Source organism: Athene noctua, chromosome 23 (assembly GCF_965140245.1).
Source record: "Athene noctua chromosome 23, bAthNoc1.hap1.1, whole genome shotgun sequence".
In the NCBI taxonomy this organism is placed as follows: domain Eukaryota; kingdom Metazoa; phylum Chordata; class Aves; order Strigiformes; family Strigidae; genus Athene; species Athene noctua.
The window spans coordinates 8,976,851-8,999,915 of NC_134059.1; the positions used below are offsets into that span (position 1 = coordinate 8,976,851).

General features: G+C 42.8%; 1 protein-coding gene across 1 annotated transcript; it reads right to left on the reverse strand.

Moving 5' to 3' along the window:
- Nucleotides 1-251: 251 nt before the first annotated feature.
- CSDE1 (cold shock domain containing E1) lies at nt 252-22,503 on the reverse strand. The gene is made up of 20 exons (XM_074925561.1): nt 22,391-22,503; nt 18,335-18,760; nt 13,229-13,427; nt 12,393-12,502; nt 11,974-12,066; nt 11,352-11,449; nt 11,132-11,213; nt 10,649-10,777; nt 10,344-10,469; nt 9,294-9,506; nt 7,404-7,544; nt 7,157-7,315; nt 6,469-6,576; nt 5,464-5,639; nt 4,995-5,107; nt 4,192-4,311; nt 3,782-3,960; nt 2,876-3,039; nt 1,851-1,983; nt 252-1,296 (listed from the first exon to the last, which is right to left on the reverse strand). Exons 3-20 carry the CDS (start codon nt 13,425-13,427, stop codon nt 1,249-1,251), a joined length of 2,391 nt encoding a protein of 796 aa, XP_074781662.1. The 5' UTR covers nt 18,335-18,760; nt 22,391-22,503; the 3' UTR covers nt 252-1,248.
- Between the last annotated feature and the right edge of the window lie 562 nt (nt 22,504-23,065).

Sequence of the window (23,065 nt, forward strand, 5' to 3'; positions counted from 1 at the left end):
TTTTTTCAAAATCAGTAAAACTTTATTCTATTTCCATTCTTTGCCATTAACAGAAAAAATTGGAGAAAGCAATGTTTGTCTTACAAAGATAATGCATCTCCCAGAGAAGAAAACCCTAAATTGAGAATAGAGGTAACATGAAAAAAAAAAAAAACAAAAAACAAAACACAGTACTGCCCTCTATTCAAAGAAAGAAACTCCTGATCTTTTTGGTTAAAGTAATACTTAGACCAATCATTCAGTTTTCTTGCTTGATAAAGTGTGACTGGGGAAATGGAGGGAGGGGGGCAGGGGGAGGGAGAGGGGGAAAAAAAGCACACAGACATCAACTATTTCACCTTGATGAAAGTCTCAATACAGCTATGGAAAGCCTAAGTATTTATTCTTTTACAGTACACTGGGTGCCGGCTGCAAAGAAGAAAAAAAAAAAAGTATTCACTTCAGGCACAACTTCTTTCATTTTAAATTTAAATCAGTAAAAGAAACCGGGTTTAGAAGCTGCAGTGTTCTAAGCAGCAGCAGATTTGTGCATTGTTTTAAATATATTTAAATTACCACACTGATGGCACACCTCAGCCTTATGAAATTCTGCACTGCATGTGTTTCAGAACATTAAAAAAAAAGTCAACCCCACAGACTTTCATTGACCTCTAACAACTTTTCTGGCTAAAGGACTCAAGTTAAATGAAATATGAAAACACTGTAACATTTGGCCATCAACTTATCTGAATGTTCACACAGATTTTATATAAAGTTGAACTTATTCCACCCTCAAATGGTCCTCATCAGAGTTTGAGCAGAGTGAGCTGAAGTGAGCCTTCCGCTTCCACTTGGAAGGAAAGACATAATGCAACTGAGCACTAAGGCATAGAAACACCTTGGCCAAAACAACAAAGAAAGCACAGGTAACTGTAGTGCAGAATTCCGTAAGGTCTACCAGAGTAGAGCTGTCTATAATGTTTACTCACATAGGCAATGTAGATTTGCAGTTACCAGTTGCGTTAAATGCACCATTCAAAACAAGCTTCTAAAATGTGATACTATAAGGCGCCACCTTAAGTTCTCCAGAATGCAACTGTGCATAATTTTAAAATGGTTTCATAAATTTATTTTAAACATAACATGAGAAGGTATTAAAACCGGTGTAATAGCTTCTTAGAATTTGGAGGAAGGGATGAATAGGAAGATATTCAGTACCCTTCACCAGCCCCCACCACTCAGTCGGACAGCGGGTATGGGTTTTGTGGATCAGTCTATAACACCAGCTTGACGGATCTTTCTCTCTGCACCAAATCCCTGCAAGGAAAACAAAACAAACTTTAGCTTCAGCATCACCATCACGCTTTAAAGCAAAACTGTTCCGCTCCAACCAAGCACAGCATTTGCATGTTTCGAGTTAGCCACAGTTGTCTTCAGAAACAGACACCAACAGAACAGGTTCTGTGGGCTGCTCTTCCCCATCCTACATACTACAGATTGCAGACGCTTCACTCCTCCTGACCACCAAGTGGTGGCAGAACCTGAAGTGGAAATTTAGGCAGAGGGATTTCACTGTCCCCGAGACGGGGAGCAGGGGGGCGGTAAGAGAAGCAGCAAAGAGGCGCTACAGGCTACAAAACAAGCAGCAACTGCTGGCTTCCACAGCACGTGCTCTTCTGAAACCAGCCGGGACCGACACAGGGTACAGCACCCCTGACCTCACACAACCTGAGCTCCAGCACCGGGTCACCCGTTCACGACGGAATGAAGCAACACCACGTTTCAAACGGTTCAGGATTCCAAGACAGGGAGCAATGCTGTGTTATCCAAAATACAAACTGCAGTTATTCATTTTACTTTATTTTATGTACCTTTGAGTTATCCGGTCCCCTAGGCTGACGAAGAACTGTTAGACGAGGAGCATTGGCATCATCCAGATTAATGCTCTTCAAACGATTAACGAGTCTATCGGGGCGTGGAGCAGCAACAGCCTTGGCGCCTTCGCTGTAAGAGAGCCAACCACACAGAGCACTGGTGACTTCCCGGGGCAGCACAAGCCTTCCCCAGACACCTTCCCCATTAAACCATCAGCATCATCTGTCTTGTGTGTGAGTGGAACTTCTGCCTCAAAACCATTACTCCCAACACAGGACTTGAAATAGCAGTAGCAAAAACCAGTATTCTTAAAGGGTGTTCTTTAGCGAGCAGAGGTGTTCCATTTACTCACACACATGCAAGTAATATTTCCTACACTTCTGTTCCCTTTAACTGCAACAATAAAAGGCTCACGAGTTGCCAGTACATAACAGCACAGCATTAACATCTCTGAAAATGACAAGAACAGTTTTGAGAAATTAAATGTTAGCCTCCTCTTACTGTAGAAGTGCTACCTCAAGCTTAAGCAAAATTCAAATTGTGCAGTCTTCTTCAAAATGTTTAAGTAGGTCAAGAGAAAAAAAAACCCAACCACCCATCATCCTTAAGAAATGACATGCCACAAAGAAGAGACTGTCTAACAACCCTGGTTTTCTATTTAAAAATGGAAGTCGCTCTTCAGAAAACAGGTGGAGGCACTATGCTGGCCAGGGAGGGCAGCACCTACATCGGAATACCATCAGTTTCCTTAGCATTCATTAATTCCCACTTAAAAAGCTGTATCCAACTTCCTGCTACGGGGGAAGCCTCTTAAGAGCAGATTAAAAAAGAACAAGTATCTGTAATTAAGAAAGGCTGGAGTTCTGCTGCTGCACTGTACTGGACACCCTACAAACCGTGTGAGGCTCCGCTGCAGGCAGCTGGGGTTCCGGAACAGCCAGCTCCCTTCAGCAGCAGCGTGCACTCGGCTGCTGCCGCGCAGACAGTGCCAGACTGAGCCACTTCAACCACAAATCCTCACCAGACACGCCACACGTTACAGGCACTGCATTTTCCTGTGCGCTGGTTCAGGATTACTGAGAACTCCACTTCATCCCCAGCCTGCAGCTCCACACCATCCTGAACTTCTTTGACATGGAAGAAGAGCTTTTTGCTGTCACCCACTTCATAGTTAATGAAACCGAACTGAAAACCAACACATCACAAGGTTATTTCTTGATCCAAACAGATGCAATGACTTACTCATTATGACAGTTTAACTACTTCTAGAAAAAACCTCTCAAGTGCCTAATAGGAAATGCAGTTTCTACACTGAACAGATCATTCCAGCTGGAAACAACACTTCTGGAAGTCTCCGCACTCTTCTTGGGTTTGTGAAGTCACATTTAAAGCGCAAAGCCTACAGAGCAAGTTCTGAAAACTGAAGTCCTGGCAGTTTTATTAAACCAAGAGGAGTGCTGCTCGTATTCCTCTCTGAGACTCCACTTTAGAAGTAATGCAGTAGAAGCCACTCCATTTTTTGGTCTGTCACTGGCACAAGCCATCAGTTACTTCACGCACTCATGTGTGAACCAGCAAAAGTCACCGAGCCTCTGTAAACAACTACAGCTTTGTGCTGCAGAATAACTACAGAAAGCATTCACAGCACTGACATTTTCTAACCATTCTGAGATGCAATAACTAGTGCTGATGTACCAGCACCAAACCAAGTACTGAGTTCACCTTCACCAGAGTCACCTTTCGCAGTCTGGTGGGTCAGCGCTTCGGTTACCCAAACCCGCCTCCCAGGAGCAGAGGACGGAGCACCTGCCGGAGCACAAGCAGCTCCCCGATTCAAGCGCTGAAGTGGGCTCCCACCTGCTCTGTGCCCACCCAAGCAGTTATTTCCTAGTAACTGCATCTTGTCTGCACAGCAGCCATCGCTCACCTGGTCCTTCACGCATTCCACCGTGGCTCTGCGGAACGGGGTGATGTTAACAGCCATTGTTTGACCATTTTGACCAAGAACACAGAGCTGAAACTTTACTGTCTCTCCCTTTTGCAGACAGTCACCTTTGTTTGCCATTCCAACGATTCCAAATGGATAGACCTCTCCTTTCATCTCACCTAGAGGAGGAAAAACCACAAGACAGAGCTAGGAGGCATCCTTTCCTACCTGAGGGCATTCAGGTTTTTTTTCCAGTATTAGAAAGGCTACTTTTACTGTCAGCTTCGTAATATGAATGTAGTCTGTAGTGTCAATATAATCCTCAAGACCTATTTACAGTTTATTAACCTCCTACGCTGCTTGTGCATTTGGGAAAGGAAGACTTGTAATTTAAAAGCAACAAATCTTACCATCCTCCATGACTTCAATCATGCCCTGGTATTCAGTCTGTGTGGGATCTACACTCCTCAAAGGACGAATTACTTTACCAGAGTAAACAGTTGGATCAGCTTCTTCAGTGATACCATTCACTGAAAAGAATCAGACAGTGGAAGAACAGGATGTTCTAGTCATACTTTATTTTAAAAAGATTATTAAGTGACTCAGATTGACCAGGAGCCAACAGTTTGCACTCCAAAACCCCTAAGGCAGTGCACTCTCTCACCCAGTTAAACTGGAACAGCTTTAACACAGCAGGAAGCAATGACAGCTTTTCTAACCAAGACCACGCTGACATTTCTAACATGGAAGTAGAAAAACCTTAGTTTCTCATGAAGCTAGAGGCTATGGAACTTGAAAAGCAAACCTAAGTATTCTCTTCCACTCCTCACTTCAATCGTTCCATATCTTTAAGAATCCATTTTTTGCCCCCAAGTCCTTAATATCCCACCTGCATTCCTCCTGCAATTTTCCTTCTGTGAGATACAGCACAACTAGTGCAATTACTAGTTTGGCTACTTCTCCACTAGGTCTCTCCTTCTGACCCTCCAACTAAAGAGGACAGAGCACAGCGAAGGTCCCAAGAGCTGCTACTGATTGTTGCTCTGCACTGGTCTGTTCTCTGGTTTCCTGAAGGCTGCTGCCTGCGTTTCCAAAGACCACCACATTAAGCCTCATCCTCTCAATCTACGTTCCAATGTCGATAATTAATGAACTTTATCCATCAGCACCTTGCAAGAGCCTTCTAAGTGGAAAATACCAGGTACAGTCTTACCTGCATGAGTTTTGTTCACCTTTTCTGCACTGACTTTGTTTCCTTTGCCTTTGGACAAGCTGTATTCAACAGTGTCTCCAAGTTCCAGGCTATCAATATCACCACAGTATTCACTATAAGAATAGAATTATGTAAGATTTTCCTTGATTCACATGACAACAGTGATGCTCATCCAACATTTATGTAAGTGGATCAGAAACTTTAACTAGCTCAGCATCTCACATTTTCAAGAAGTCCTCATTCAAGTGAAGCATTTTGAACGTACAACACAACTATTTCTTGGCCTAGGATTCAGAGGCACAGGACACCAAGGCTGCTGACTAACAGAAAAGCCTGACCCAGTCCAGCAGAGATAATAAATGGAACTGGAGACACCCAAGCATATATAATCTGTATGAAGTCCAAACGGGTTTAACAGTCAACCCCCTGCCTACCCCTCCCCGCAACAAATAATAAAATTGTCATTCACCTGTAGTGGAAAAAGATCTCCTTATCATGATTGGCTGTTTCAATAAATCCAAAGTTATCTTTCAGGGCTGCCACGTATCCCAAAAGCCTCTTTGAGCTGTAATTGCGTCCCAGCATTCTGACAGAAACAGCCGTTTGCAGACCAGTTCTCTTAACTTCACAAACACAGAACTCAACCTGTTGAAGAGGTGCGTATCAGCACTAGATAGAAAAAACCCAAACAAGCCACAACCACCAACCAAAACAACTCATTTCAAAGCTGTGTAGCTCTAATCAACACCTAGGCTCTCCAGGAAAGCAATTTTCTAGCCACTGCTCTCCCAGAAACAGGTCAGTCCCTGACGCTTACTGCACTCCCAAGAGTAGCAGTGGCACCAGTGGTATCTGCAAGGCAGGCCAGCCTCCAGCACTCAGCTTCCTGCACCCGCTAAAGATGGGAGTCTGTTCATGTCAGTCACCTCCCTTCTCTACACATACCCCCAGTGGCCCACAGGAGGCATGTACCCAGCTTCGCTCCCTTGTTTCAGGTTTTTAGAAACAGGAATCGGTGCCTTCCTAGTATGGCACCTGACACTGAATTTTCAGGCTGCTCTTCCAGATCTCTAAGCTCTTTCTCCTTTTCCATTGTCTCTCAGGCTAATGTGCTCATAAAGGTAATGCTCTCCCTCTTCAACTTCCATCTCAAAGTCTCTATGCTAATTTCCTCTTGATTATTCACAAGCAGAGTCCACTGTCGTAATGATAAGGTTTCCCTGTTTAAAAAGCATCATTTACATAGTAAGATACTGTTTTCATGTATGCATCACAAGGTTTTCGGATATTTTTCTTAGTTATACAGAAGATTAAGCAACTCAAACCTAGGATAGAAGACAAGAACAGGACGTTACAGATGCCTTGTCCTTCATTTGTTCTGAGAGGGAGAGCAAATCCAGTAACAAGGCAAAGAGAAGCTGACACCTCACAATGCACAGTAAATAGTTCCCAATGGTATACTTAGTTCTATTGCCTTATCTCCTATCTGGGGATTAGTAGATCCTTCCACATCCTTGGCCTGGTAAGGAATGGTCAGTTTTACTCCACAGTCGTCATAAACAATTATTCCATCCTCAGCTTCCTAGAAACAAGACATCAGAATTCAGCAATCAGTCTCTTACTTGGAAGCAAACAAGTTTACTACAAACAATTCAAGCACTGCTCATTTCAGACACAGCAGTTTTACAGTAACTGCTTGGTAGCTGGTGAAAAACAACAAAGCAGTCAACTCTGAGCAAGAAGCTTTAAATGATACGAGACAGTATTTTTCAAGGGAAGAAAGTATTGCCATCATTTCCAGCAAGTATTTATTGGAAGTTTAAGTACTGTGGCGTTGTTTAAAACAGCATGATGTACCAACAGAGGTTCTCCTCTAGCCCTAGAAACTTAATCTTAACCAATTCTATCCCGCATCTGATGTACTAGGAGGTCAAAAGAAACTTCCCATCAAGTTCTTGGAAATTATTAAATGAAGGATCATTAACGATGCTTTTATTATCATGTTCCGCACACGTTAGTTTTTACTGACTGCTGTCATTAGTATTCAATCTAATTCACATTAATAGAGGATAGAGTGCTTCAAAAAGTTGAATTGCAGATTTTAAGGAAGCAGCCTCAGTCTCCAAAGCCAGGAATACATAACAATGTAAGAGCAACATTACCTTCTCTTTGCCTTTGTTCGGGCTAGTGGCTTTGGCTGGAGTGGCTTCTTTGTCTATAGTGCCCACAAAACGGTGGTCTGATTGGGTGTGGAAAGAAACCGTGCCCTTTGGAAGTTTTTTAATCCTTATAGCATGATTTCTTTGGGCAGACAACATATCCTGAAAAACAGGATTGATCAGATTTTAGATGGACTGCACATAATTTCTTTAAAAACTAAGATTTCTTAAAAGTATTAATCTTACTTACAGGAACAACAGTAAACTCTACTTCATCAGAAATATGGAGTTGATTTCCATCCATAATTTCACTGAAGTGAAAGAACATACGAGCATCCCGGTCCACACATTTAATAAAGCCAAAGCCATCTCTCATTGCTGCAATCACACCCTAAGAATAGCCAAACGGACAATTAGTTTTATTACTAATACGTGACATCTGTCTGCGGAGTATGGAATAATCCGAACACAAGGCCTGAATCCTATGAAAACACTTCTTGGTTTATGCGATACACTTCCGTGCAAACCACAGTGCTAATGGCTATGGTCAATACAGTCAACTTGAAATGCAAACAAGCCAAAATTACCTAGTTTTTCAACTTAATTTCTTATGAAGACTCTAGTGTAAACGATTAATTTAAGCCATTAATGAGAAGGACTGCAGTTAAAAGAACCTGACATTACTACTACACAGGGGACACAGTGTTGAAGGGGGCATCATCCATGCACGCGAAACGTACAAGAACCTGTATGAACAGGAAATAAAATCAGTCATCAGAGGGAAGTTTAAAGAGAAAACCCATCAGATTTCCAGACACAAATGAAGAAATGAAAAACGTTTCTTACAAAGAAGCTTGTTAAAACAAGACTATTACATCCACGGGTGTATACTATGGTAAGCACGTTACATAATATTTTAGTCGCCTTCCCAGTAACCACTAGTGAGGGAATGCTGAATGATAAACAATATACAGTGCCCCATCAACTGTCAAAAAAAGAAAAGAAAAAATCCATTTCTCCCCCCGACCTCTGTTAGAAAAAAAAAGAGGCTCCATAAAGTTGCTGAAAGAGTTGATTTCTCAAGTTAGGAAGAACTAGTACCACATCATGCCAGAGGCATTGCGCAAGACAAAATTCATGAACACATTCAGTTCAACCCAGTTTCCACAGAGCCTTTACAAAGTCTCAGGGAAGGTTTATAGGATTTGAATGACAATGCAAAGGCACTTGCTACATTCAGGAACATTTTTCTCCTATGTAGCTTTCACAAGCTCAGGAAAATCAGCTAACCTTTCTTGAAGCAGCCAATACTTGTCACCTCAACGACAGCTCAATTCAGGCAGACAATTATATCTAGCCAGAGTAGAAATGTAGAAGTCTATAGTACAGAATGCCAAAAACTGAGAGGCTGAAGTAAAAGTTCAGTGATTTTCTTAAAGCAAAGGTCTCTCATTCACAGCATATGGATGTGATAGCACTGTCATTGGACTCCAAATGAAACGGAAGGCAAATTTCTAGTTGGAACAGAACCAATGTTCCAAATTATAAAAATGAAATATATTCTTTAATACTGATTACCACATCCATCTTAGTCCCTGTAATCCACAAAGAGTTTTCTTGTAAGTCAGAGAATGCAGTTCTTTACCACCCTTCTGCTGGACCCTCAGACAGAGACTGGCCAAAACCCACAAAATCCAAAAGCTGCACACTGTACCCTTCTCCGATTCGTAAGACCTTTCACTACCTGAACCAGAGCAGATTCTTCCAGTTTTCCTAAGCAACATGAGTAGTTACCTATTTAGACCCAATCATGTGAATTTTTAAACTAACCAGATTTTGTTACTTCTGTCTGCTATAACCAGCTAGCAGCAATCCACTCCAAGAGGGCCAACTAAGGTCTAATTTTCTAATATGATTTAACTTACTCAGTAGTTAACTTTATTATTTTTAAAGGAAAGATGCACAGCATTAATTCTGAATTTTATACCATTCAGGCAATTTGAAGTGTACATTTGAGGACTGGATTTCAGAAAAGGCAATGGAAGACACTAATGGTGTTTACACTGTTATTAAGACAAAATCTCCATGTTTTACTTTCATTTCCCCTCAAGAATTAAAAAATTAAAAGATAGATACTTGCCATTTCCCTAGTTTCATTAGTAAACTGGAAAGTATTGGGGAGAACCTCAATATTGGTAGCTCGTTCCAGTTTGTCACGTCGGTCTGTTGAAATATTGAATCGAACGTGGTCACTTTCCAGCAAGGTCACCTTGGATTTCGTATCTTTGTCTCCAAACGGAAGTTCTTTAGGAATCACAAAGTCAACTTTGATGCGGCCAGGTAGTGGGTCACTCTAGCAGACAGAAACCCGACAGAAAAAGTTAGTTCACCTACAAGACTCCGCATAGCTACAGACAGAACAGTTGGCAGAAATACTAATGCTAACTAAGTATGGATGCCACCAAAAGCCTGCTGGACTTGGACCACTATGCTTCATCTCTGCCACTCCCGATTTGTCATTCACTGTGCATAGCCAAATGCAAGGTAGTGCTGGTTGTTGTTGGAGGTTTTTTTAAGCACCAAGCATGTACTGTCAAAGGAATTAAGACAGTTTCAAGAATTAAGTTTATAACCATACTTACAAGACTTCTAGAAGGCAGTGTCTTTCTAAAGTGTCCAAAACACACAGAAAGCCCACCCCAAAGCTTCCCAAAACATTGGACTCGCCTAAAACCTTAAGGGAAGTGCTCGTGTGCACTCTTTCCTCGAAGACAAACATTAAAGGTCAAGTTCTCTCTCTGTCAAAAGCCTCGTTAACTGTTAATGCTCACAGGAAGCCACAGATCAGGCTTATTCCAAAGGTTATTTTCTCCCCTTTTCCCTATGCTTTTTGCCTTAAAGATACATCCTAAACCCAGTAAATTCAATGGGAAACATGTGAAACATTAAAGAAAACACATACTCCCCAATATACCACTACCCGAATTCTTGCCCTTTATAACTTTTAGAAAAACTGCAATACTATGACTGCTGTGAACAGTCATTACAGGTTAAGTCCAAGCTTACTCCTTCACTCTGACATGATGCTTATTCAGCAGACTGTTACAGGGAACATTTTTACTGCTTGACTGGAATCCAATACAATCAGTACAATATTTCACATAAAACTTAAGTAAATACTGAAATTCACCTGGTTTTTGCTGGGTACTTTTGGAATTACTTTGGTTACTGTTCCTTCAAAATGTTCAATGCTGATATCTTCAAAAATGACAGTTCCTTGAGGCAGCAGTCTAACATCTGTTGCAACTTCTTTACCCTAAAAGCACAGAAAAAAACCCCAACAAAAAACAGTCAAATGCCCACAGGGGAGAGGTAAAGTAACAGACATTTTCCAACAAACCTCCCTCCCCTTCTTTTAACAAGTTAATTTGAGAAAACAGCTGTCTAGTTATGCTCTAGGATCTTGTCTTCAGTTTTTACTGGATTTTGTCTTACATTTCTGTCTTTGATTGTAAACTCCACGTCATCACCAGGCTGTAAGGCTTCTAGGTCACCTTTAAATTCACTATAGTGAAAGAATATCTCCTTCACGACATCACCCCTCTCAATAAATCCAAAGGCTTCCTAAGAAGAGAACAAAGTGTTTAATAAATTACCTATTCTCTTAACATACCAAGACAAAATTTTACAGGTTCTACAAAACACAATAAAAGACTATCACATACCAGTATAGCAAACTTGAGTGCACACAAATAACAGACTGCCACAAGAATTATGTACATGGAAATAAATGGGACTTCCTTTGTCAAGAGGAGTATTAGTATCGAAGATTAGCAGTTTAAGCCATTTCACCCAATTTACACCCACAGCTCCAAACTGTTAATAGCTCTTAATGCCCTAAATATATTACTTATAACACCACTTTGCAGAACAGCATTTCCTTTTCAAATGAAACTTTACAGCTAAAGCATCACTTACTTTCATGGCACAGACTACTCCTTGACAGCGGGCTTGTTTCTTTTTTAATAGCATAATGTTACGAGCACTTACAGCACCAGTACTAGAGGGAAAAAAAGGTAAACAGAGCAAAACTGAAGCAATTAAGATGATATTTCATAATGTCGTTTCAGTTCTTGGAACAGGCATGAGTTCTGCCTGACTACTAGAAGTATGAAGCCAGAAAAGCCATATGACTTACTGTTTATTTGTATCAATTACAAAGTTTATTTTATCTCCTGTTTCCAGCTGTACATTTCCTTCAACATCCTCAGGGGTGTAAGTCAGGTAAAATACTTCCTGTAAATTAACATTGATTAATATTACTCTATTTGCAAAACAGTTGTTTCAAAGAAAAATTAGCAGTTTTAATAACAATATCTGCTATTAAAGAAATTAATTTAGTGAGAAAATCCAAAATGATCAAACACAGCATGCAAAAACATTCTTTTTCCATCGTGCTGTTTTGACGAGTCTGTAACAGGCAACTTAATTTGAAAGGTCTGTACGTGGCCATCTTTAAATGACAATTTCTAAACTTTAAAAGTTCAAGATAAGAATCCATGAGCGTTACACAACCCAGCTTCATTAAGTTTTAAAAGAGAAAAATAACTATGTGGCTCTATATAAAGTTCTCCACAGATATAAGCAAGCAAGCTGTCAAATTAACGTTTGTAGTAATTACCAAAGCATGCTTTTTTTTTTTTTTGCCAAGAACTACAGTTCTTAATGTCAATTGTCTACATTAAATTGCACCAATTTTTTTGCTCATAGACCACAGTGATGGATCAGTGAAGAGTTCAAGTAAAATACATAAGCTTTACCCCATTACGTTCGTAGCATACACTCCCTGTTGGACTCTGACCCGGGGCAGCTGGAGATTTACTCTCTAAATTGTGAGGAACAGCGCACACAACCTACCAGTCAAAAAAAAAATCCATTGCTAGTCATTTCAGGAGCAGATTGTTGAATACAAAATGAATCTCAGTATCCTCTACTATACACTCAGGGATGCACTTCTAGTGTAAGTCAACAGGGAATGCCATGCTGCAAAGTTTCCGTTGGACAGAACACCTTGGAGCTAAGCAAGAGCTCACCCTGAACCTCTGAATTTTTACCAGAACAGTAAAAATATATTTCAGTGTAACAGTATACTGTATGTAGTTAATATGCTTGATAAATCTCATCTTCTGTACTGGAGTAAAAGATGGAAATTATATGTGTATAGAAAACAGGTACTAACTTGTCCATTTATTCGTTCTTCAGGTAATATTTCTGGTTTTATCTTCACCAATTTAATAGCAATAGGTTTTCCAGTTCGGCGATCAGAAGACACTTCAAACTCAACATCATCTACAAGACAATCAAACACGGTAATGGCGCCACAGAAATTTGTCTGGGTTTTTTGTTTATTTTTTAAATCACTAAATGGTTACATTTGATAACTCACTGCTTGCAGCCAAACGTAAAGTAAAACTCAGGTGTTTTTGTTACCAAGGAAGGACACTTATTTGTAAATATTTCTCTGGTTATTCTGATTATTCACTCCTGTTGCTAATGAACTACTCTATCATAATGGCTTGCCCCTCAGTAGTAGCTCCGTCCCCCTGCCCCACTCCCTATACAGCAGACTTCACAGTGAAGTGCACACAGTGTAACATATGCCATTAAACAGTTCAGAAACTTCACGGCCGTGTTCATTAGTAGCATCAAGTAGCAGCCTCCCCATTCTGAAAAATAACTGGCCATCTTCAAACTAACTCTAAAAAAAGAAATACTAAGTACGTGAGGTATATTCTTCCACAGTCGAAGCACTTGCTTCTGTCTCAGTTATACACGTTTGACCTAACACTGCCCCTTTTCCAGAATGGCCACAACTATATTAATTACAAGCTGCACAAAGCTCAAGTGCTGTAAAAGTCTCATCAGGAGTGGTAGATTATGAATTCAATTGTCCCTCTAGCCCACCAGAAGCAAGAGTATGCATCTGTTCATGCCACAAGATAAAAGGATCTTCTACAGCAAGTGAAAAAGACTGGTCTTCTCTCAGTCAAGAAGCTCTGAAAGTTGTCCAATTACCTCCTACTTTGAGCTCCTGTAAGTTGCCATTATACTGTGAACAGTGGAAGAACAGTCTAGCTTGCCGTTCTGAACACTGAATGAATCCATAAGAGGTCAGCAGTTTCTCTATAACCCCAGTCTCACGCAGCGCTGCCGAAGTACCATTGGGGTACCCGTTGTGTCCATTGTTGTGGAGCAGGTTTGGATCAAAGCTCATCTGTTTAAAAGAAAGAGTGGGGAAAGATAAAACAAAACCCACAAAAACCCCCTCTCCCTTCTCCATGCCCACATTACAGAATAACAAACACAAAGAGCCCGTGGAAGTTACTGTAACAAGCAAATTCTAACTATTTTTAAAATACAGAAAGAACACCAAAATAGTCAAGATTTGTAGAATAATCCTTAAGATTCAGACAGGCAACATACAACACTGAACCTCGCTTAGAGCAAAACAAACTTCTGACCTTCTGAAGTATTATACCTCACAGTACTCCCACATTCACCGTTTCTAACCAGAGCATGAAAATATCTAAAGTATCTGCTCTTCCAAATTAAACAGATAATTAGGAAAACTAACAGAATTAGGTTCACATCTCTGCAAAGTTTGTCCCTAGTTTGTCTATTCAGTCTTTCAGACTAAAAAAAATGGTTTTAAGTACTTAAACATTTTTTCAGTTATGGAATTAATACCCAGAATTAAAACTTAAACTAAGATTTTTGTGGCATAGGAGGTTCAAGTGATAGAGAGACTAAGAAAACTTCAAACCAACATTAAATTGAAAAAGTTAAAGCTGTAATGAACTGTTAAATTAACTTACATCCATGAAAATCTTTCTTTGGGGGAGTAGGGAGTGTCTTTTCAAGGCACAGACTCAACCTTGAAATATCCACAAGTCCCCTTTATTAACCCAAATTTACTGGCTTTTTGATGTGCAAGTCTCTTCCTATTTACAGGCTAGCAACTGAACCAGCCAAAATGTCCTACACCTCACTAAACACCTTAATTCAAGAAAGACTACTGAAGCAGCCCTCCACAAACAGTCAATATGCATCTGAAAATACGGTATTAGAGGGTTTTATTTGTTGCAGTTTCCAGAGTATTTATTTTGGAAACAGAATGTGACTGCATCTGTGCTCTGCTTTCTTGCTGCACCAAGCAGAAGAGATTCAAAACCAGTCAGCAATATTTAGTGTAGAAGGCAGACACCCAAGCAACTTGTAAACCAGTCATACTTCTTACTCCAATACAGACATCAAGGTACTCATCCTATTAAAAGGTACAGTTATAGCACATCTTATGCTGCTTGGAAATCAGTTTAAAAGGGATCAAAGAGCACTGAAAAACACCAGCGGTGAAGTTCTTGGGCAGAAATCTATTTTTTAAGCAAGACTGATGTTAAAAAAATATACTGGGAACAACTGCAAGAAATAAGGATTGACAAGAGTTCTGACCTCCAAGAAAAGAAGGAAAACATCAGTCCTCACACCACTGTACAAGCAACTGCTCAGCAGCAGTTAGCTTTCAACTGTTAATCCCAAATGGTTCTAAAGAAGATGCTGGTACTGGTTACTGGTGAAACTGTGAAGCATAACCCATACTGGTTTATTTTCCCTGGAACACTTCCACCTTTGTGCTATGGTTTACATGTTATTTTAATTAGACTTTCATGCAAAAAGGATGTTGTACCAGAACCTAAGAGGCATTTTCACTCATTTCATTTTGCAGGAGGAAGTGATGTTTTGATGTGAGAATTTCCAAAAAAAGGTTTCAAGAAAAAAAAACCCCAAACTGATACTTCATAATTGCTTGGGAGAAGACCGAATGCTTAATATTGGCTAAAAAACCTGTTGATACAAGCATGTTATGAAGTGAGAACATATTCACAAGGAAACTAACCCATGACTTCCTGTGCCACTGAAACATGCTAACCTTGCTGCCCTGGCCTATAGATCTCTGGCACAGGGGAGTCCCCTTCTGTTTAAGACCCACATGTTGTAGGTACAGATGAAGAGAAACACAAAAGAAAAGGTAGGGGAGCTACAGAAGGCGGGAAAAATATCTCACCACACTGCATAATGGCTCTCCACCTCATACAGGTGTGCCAGCGTAGCGCACTGTTGGAGGGCCACCGAACTGGTCAGCAGTTATAAAAGTGTTAACCACCCCCAAACTCTCTAATCACTGAACTAGTAAATCTTATGGTAAAATTTCTGTAATATGCACTGCTTATTTCCTTGTTTTACATCTTATTTTTCTTTCAATTTTTAAAATGAGTAACAGTAGTAGGGCCAACTGTTGCACAAAAGCTGCAAATCTCAATGGGAAAACGCTCCAGAAGCGTGCACATACACCCCCCCCCGATGCAGAAACAGCTCCCAAGGCTGCACCTTCTGTTAAGCCCTACAAAGAGAACTACCAAAAGCCTAATGTAGAGTCTCTTTCAGCACTGTGCTGCTTCCCACACACTACAAACTCTTGCAAGGAAGGGACTACTTTACTACCCAGATTACCCTCTCATACTTCAAAGGGAGGATTGAAAAAGTTGAACCAAGGAGTTAGTTTCAAGACAAATATTTAATATTAGTATATTGATTTAGATTTAATCTCAGCTCCATCATATTGGCATTTGTCCAAACCTGTGAGTCCCAAGTCTGGTAATAAATGATACTATACAGCAGCTCTTGTATATGGGCAGAATAAGTTGAAGAGTTTCACATGGGAAAACCTAACTCTCCAAGAACACTGGAGAGTTTCCTCTCTCATTACATTCACTAGTAAATTTCCATATCTTGGGAGTTTTCCTTCGTGGAGAACAGCAAAGTAATAGTGAGAGGAAACACCTGAAGATCCCCATTCCAATAAACAAAAATTACAGATGATGCCCATCTCCCTGCACTGCACCCTTAAGGCAACTTCTGGAGGACCTGCAACCTAGAACCAACTGTACTCATAACTGTTTCAATCCTTTAATCCTTTTCTACTTTGCCTAATGTAATGTACAGTAATTTTGCTATCAACTTTAGAAATGAGTCTGTTCAGGCACATTTGACACTGTCAAAAACTTCAAGAGAATGAAAATACTCTATTTCAACACAGAACCATAGCACTAGTGCAAGAAAACATTACAACATGGTAGTTTACAAATATCAAGCAAAGCATGTAACTGCTATGTGAACAGCTGGTTCACAACCAGGTTCAATATAAATTTTATTGCCACCATATTCAGACTGGTAAGTCTCCATCCTGTCCCAAAATGAAGTAACAAACTGCATTACATAAGGTCTTCTAGAACAAGGCAACACTGCATTTTTTCTGTTTATCTGTCCTCAGAGTGGCATGATAAGCCACAGTATAACAGACAGTTATTTAATTCCTTCATTTGAACCAACACTGCTCCCTCTTATTCTACAATTATGAAAACTCAAGTATCAGGATGCCCTACAAACCTGTGGTAACTGGCATAAGTCAATGCTCTTACATGTTCAAGTCAGTCATAAAATACTGACATGTCAGAAAATAGTGACTCAGAGACCAGGACCTCCAGCAGAGACCCCCCAGAGAACTCCAGTCCCTGCTCCTCCTCCTCCAAGGCCTCCTGCCAACAACAAAGGCAGCCATGCCTTTGTCTGAGTCCTGACAACCTCCAGTGGGGAGGTTCCACCACCTTCCTGGGTTAACTGTTGCAGCGCTGTGCTATTCTCCTAGCAAAGATATCTTCCCCTCACGTCCAGCCTAAACTGCTCAGGGGACAAAAGCCACAGGAGCTGCCTCTTTCTTACGCAGTAGATGATGTTTAAAGGACACGTTTACTCAGAGTATCTAATGAAAAAGCACTGAACAAAGCTGCTAAGAGATACAGACTAGTTCCTGTCAGCATCACTCCAACAGATGAACCCTTATCTTTTGAGGAAGGCAACAGCCAAAGTGTTTGATTTTAAGTCATCCTAGAGTTTGAAATACTTTTCAAAAATAAATTGGTCCTGCAAGTAGGTGGGTGGGGGAAGGGAAAATGATGTATCATTATACACCTTTTCCCAGAAGAATAACAGGCAAGACCATTAACCCCTCCTGAAAGCTCAAATGAGCATGACAAATGCTTTTTGCAAGTAATTTACAAAATGGCCACTTCACATCTCCGACAAAGTACGTACACAAATACACATACACCCCTGCCACAGACATTAAGTAATGCTACTAAAGGTACATCAGATACAGAAAATGACAAAAATCTAACTAAAAATCAAGTTCAGAATAGCCTATTTTAGGGTTAGAAAACCACACTGCTGTAGTCTCTTGCCCAAAGCCTACCACTGCACGATACCATTTGAACAGTTTGAGTTTAAAGGAGTATTAGTAGTACAGCACAAAGAACTCGTCATCAATCATCTGAAGCCAGACAACTCAAGTGCACAGAAAGATACACTCCTCAAGGTGGCACTAAAATTTGCTGTAGAAAGACAGACACATTTTAACACCCTCAGTCTTACCAGATGCTTGTCATATTCCTACACCTGTTCAACCATAATGTTACAACAAAGCAAAACAAAAATCAAACACGATGCCCATTTAGACGTATAACCAGAATTACTGTCATAAAACTGTTCCTTAAGAAGCTTCCAGCAATAGGCTGCAGCCTATTAATGTACAAACAAGATTTGCTTGAACCTACAATATAATAGTTATATACTGGACCCCAACAACTACCCGGCTATGCTGTCCACTCCCAACGCTGATTTTAACACAGCTGACCTGTCACTCTGCAAGAACGAGAGCAACGAACCCCACCAATACAAGTACTCAGAGGAAGAAAAAAACACCTGCACAGTACGGCTTAAACTAAACAGAGGGTATTTGAAAAAAAACAACCCAAAACCCAGGATTGGAACCACACTACCATTACTAGAAGACAGAAACATTCATAACCAGCTCTCTAGGGTTATAAATATTGTTATATAGAACCACATCGCAGTTACTATTAATTCACTGTACTACTACTAAACCAACATTACAGTGAAAAAGTGCTAAAAAATCCCCTAACAAAAACTACACCCTTTTGTTGACAACTTGTTTCCTATTAAGTTTAGAAATACATACACATAATTCTATATAGCACATGCACCCACCTCGCAGTGATATTCAAATATTGCACTTTCAGTAGTATTAGCCGATTCTTCTGTTTCAGCACAAGTTCCTAAGGATGAAGACTGCTATTCTTAAAAAAAAAAGAGAGAGAGAGAGAGAGAGAGAGAAAGAAAAAAGATAGCAAGAGAACGTGATCTATCAAGCTAACAGAGAATGCAAGTGCTGCTGCCCTGGGCAGTTTCAACGCAGCACTGGAGAAAACAGAGACTACTAGCAGCGTTGGGACGTGCTCTTTTGAAGCTGTTGAGTAGGCACAAACTTCTTGTTTCAGATCAAGCCTTGTATCTTCAGTGTAAGTTTCCTCTTCTTTGGTCTTGAGTTGTTGTTACGATGTGGTATATTCTTTTCCTGATCTGAACTTGAAGCAGCAGTTTCAGGTGGTAAATTCTGTTCTGTTCCACTTCATACTGGAGAAAGGAAAAAGATACACACTAAGTATCACTTTAAAAGGAATTCCAGATCAGTCCTAGGTGTTTCTACAAAAAGGTGCATTTCCTCTACCTTAATACTGTAGGTTTGAACCATGCTAGGAAAGATTTTTACAGATATATTTGGCATTCCCATTTTCAGTTTTATTTTCCAAAAAACTCTACCTCCCAGCCAGTGACAGGGTATTTCCAATCTTAAACTCTTCAGATGCAGTTAGGCATTTCAGGAAAGGTCCCAGTTTGTACAATTAAAACAGCAACTTCGTTTTGATGAATAGCAGCACCATTTAATGCAAGTCTCAGTGCTCCCATCAATAACTTTGCATTGGTGCCGTCTCATGATTTAATTAATAAGACCTTCAGAGTAGTAATAGGGTGTACGTGTTCTTCCAAAAAAGTAAGTCAAGGACTTGCAATACCTGAAACACCTTTAGCTTGGTATAAAAATAAACAAACTTTTCAATTACATGTACAGATGCTGTATGCCTGCTCTACACAGACCACATGCATCCTGGCATAGCATGTAAAATAACTGCAGAGCCATTCTCTGGACTTACTGTTTGCAAAACATTGATTACATATAAATAATATTTGTGTAGATAACATGAGAGAAGCCTCTGTGAAACAGTAACTAGATAATAATTCTCTCCTACAGTTTTCCAGTGTTTCCTGTGTTTTCATGAGAAAGTGCTTTAGACAAAATGCCACCCACCACTGAAACCTTACAGAAACAGACGGGGTTTTTGAAAATAAATAAAATCAAGTTTGATTTGAGTTTGTTGCTTACTCAGTAGATAGAGGAAAAAAAGGGGGAGGAGATTTTTGTGGGGAAAAAGGTGCTAAGAATCAACACCGCTATGAGTCTGTGGATAAACTAGCATGTTATGCAGCAACCTAAAGGTATGAAGCATCAGAGCACAACTCTTCCACGTCATTCCACAAGTCCCACACCAAATCAGCAAAAATACGGACAAAGTCCATTTCTCCACAGTAGTAGGGAAGTGAATTTCACAATTTACACTGAGCTTTGAATTCCCTTTAGTGAACTTGAAAGAGTCAACTTAAGTGACTGAAACATGAATGCAAAGACATTTAACTCTCATCACAGTGAAAATGCTGACTGCAGTCAGCTATTACAAATAAGAACTCTAAACACCAAAAGCACATGATGGCTGCGTGCAAACTCATCACCCCGTTTCCACAGAAGTTTGTATTTTAATGACCTCTTCTCCAGATGAGGCATCTTCCTTCAGTCACCACTCTGAAAAACTGAAGTAAGCTTTCTTGTCAGACCATTACACATACATGAATGAGACCAAATAAGAAACTAGACGAGTGCAGCAGAAAGCAGTATCTGGTGTTAAAGGTTTGCAGTGAAGATTCAGTTATAAAAAAATGTAAATCAGGAGACACAAAGCTATTGCAAAAATAAGATCCTCAGACTTTTCACATACCTCCATACTAGATTCAGGTAACTTACCACAATCTCTCTTTCAGGATAGTATTTTTTTTTTCTCAAATGAGCATCTCCCCTGAGCAAGCTCAGGAGAAATGGAGCAGGCATACACTGTGTCACAGGAACTGCACTGACACACTTCAGAATATTTTTATTCATGTACTCCTCTCTCATGTAATTAGACTAGTATTATTAGAGCTCTAGTAGAGCTCTAACTTGTATCATGTTACATTTCTCATTTTTCGGGGCATAGAATATATCACATTTTCATAGAATAATCAAAACACTTCTCCTGCCCAAATATGACTAAAGCTAATTTTGTCAGGTAATGGAATAAGGCTGAAGTTTTTCCTTTCAAATACAGTTTGATTTGATAACAAGATTGGTTTACCACACTTCAAAAAAGAGGGGGTTGTCAAGCAAGCATAATTCAAGAACAACAACAAAAAAAATCACAGCGTGTCTGTCTCAAATTCTTTACTTTTTAATTCAGCTGCTATAAATACTCCTCCAAATGGTAAACACCCTAGGCAGCTGGCCCAGCCCCCAAGTCACACCGAGTTCTGCATTTGTATATTTACAGCTGAAAGGATTAATGCAAAGGCAGGGAAGAGCTGTACAAGTCCTGTTCTTGAAGTCTTTCAGGTGCAGATTTTGCTAAATAACAGTAAGCCGCCTAAAGCTGCTGTCAGCTAGAAAGCATCTACAGAGCCCCAGAGTAGAACCTGACTGATTACAAACATTTTGTTTCCAATTTTCTTCTCAAAAAAAGGTAACTGCAAGAACAGACATTTTACTGTACTAGAACACGTGCTTCTAGAAACAACCATCTCTTACATGACTAAGATCGAATTCAAAAAAGATAAAGCTTTATATTTTCAGTATGTGGGCACAACATGGCTATTGGCTGCTTCGAGATAAAGCTGTTCCGTATCTTTTCAGACGAAAATCAGAAACGAGCATCAGCTCCTGAGCACCCCAACCAACACCCTATAGCTACGAAATCAGTTACCAACATTCCCGAGGTTAGGGAAGTCACTTTTACGCCAAAAAAAAAATACATGTATGAGGAGAAAAAAAAAAGAGTTAAAGAACTTCCAAGGACGTCTGTGAAGGCATAGGTACACATAGGATCGTTTTAAGAAAATCCTAAAAATAAAACCCCCTTTTCTCTTTGGAGGGGGCGGAGCTCGGGGAAGGGCCCTGGGCTTGTTCTTCACCCAGACCACAGAAAACCGGGCGCAGACCGGCGGAGACGCGCCGCAGGCCTCCCGGAGGGACCCGGCGGCCCCGCTGGCTGCGCTACACCAAGATGGTGGCCGCGGAGCGGCGCGGCGGCCCCGGCGGGGGGCGGTGCCAGCGGCCCCGGCGGCAGCGCGCCGGGCGAGCGGGGGCCGCCGTCCGCGGGAGGTGGCCGGCGGCGGCCCCGCGCCATGACGGCGCAGAGGCCGGCACGGGGCCGCGCCGGGCGCCGCCGCTCCCGGGGGCGGAGGGGCCGCCCCGCCGCCCTCCCCGCACACAAAGGGGGGCGATGGCGGCCGCTCCCCCGCACACAAAGGGACGGGGCCCCGTCGCTGCGCCGGGCGGGGCCGCGCGCGCGGCACGCCGGGAGCCGCCGCCCCGCCCCAGGAGCCCCGGCGGCGCGGCCCCGCCCGCGGCCTGCCGGGACCCGTAGTCCCCGCGGCGCCGCCCCCGGCCCGGCCCGGCGCCTCCCGGCCTGCAGGCCCCAGGCCGCCCCGCAGCCCCGCCGGGCCGCGCAGCGCGCCGGGAAAGCGAGTTCCGGCGCCGCCGTGGCCCCGCCTCCGCGGCCGGGCGGCGCGCCAGCCCCCGAGAGCCCCGGCGGCGGGGCGGCTGCCCGCGGGACGCCGGGAAGCGTAGTGCGCGCGCCGCCCGGCCCGGCGGCCGCCGGCCCCCCGCCCCCCGGAGCGGGGCCCTACGAGGCAGGCGCCGGCCCTCGCCCGCTGCCCCCCGCCCCCCCCGCGGGGAGCTTCCAGGCCCCGCGACCCCGCCGAGACGGCTGCGACAGGAGACAAACGGGCGGCGGGCCCAGAGGCGGCCGCTGCCTCCCTCGCCGACTCGCGGGGGCCGCAGCGCCCCCTCCGTGGCGCGGGCGGCGGCGGGGGCTGCCCGGGCCCGCCGCGACCCGTACTCACCCCAACAGCTCAGCGCCCCCGCTCCAGCGCCGCCATGAGCAGCACGGCCCCGCACGTAGGAACAAATCCGGCCTCTCGCGAGAGCGCGGGGCGGCGCCGCGCCTGCGCCCGGCCCGGCCCCGCCCGCCGCCCTCTGCGCATGCGCGCGGGGCGCGGCCCCTCCCGGCGGCGCGCGCACGGCGGCCGCTCGGCCCCGCCCCCGCCCCCGCCGCGGCCCGGGAGGAGCCTCCGGGCGGGGCCGCGCGCGCGCCCCCGGCCCGGCCCCAGCCCCGAGCGGAGGCCCCGGGTCGAGCCCAGGGACAGGCCCGGCCCCGCCAGCGCTCTTCGAGGCCCGCCGCCGCAGGAGGCCCGTGCCGACCGGCCTGGACGGATCCAGAAGACCATCGGGTGTCAACTCCTGCTGCTGACTGTGGCCCCGTACTAATCAATAATAAACTCGTCGGTCAAAGCAACCGCAGCTTAGTTCCCGTTCTTGCCGGCTGCACAGCGACTAGCCAGTCAGGGGAACGTTAACCTACACCAGGATAATGGGATGTAAAAATGCATCCTCACAGGCACTTCAGATGATGTTCACTTAAAAGAGATAAAATGCAACATTTTTGGTCATTGTAGTATTTCGTTCGGGTAAAAATTAGAGGGGTTGCAAAAGGCTCAGGTACATGCAGAGCAGGTGGA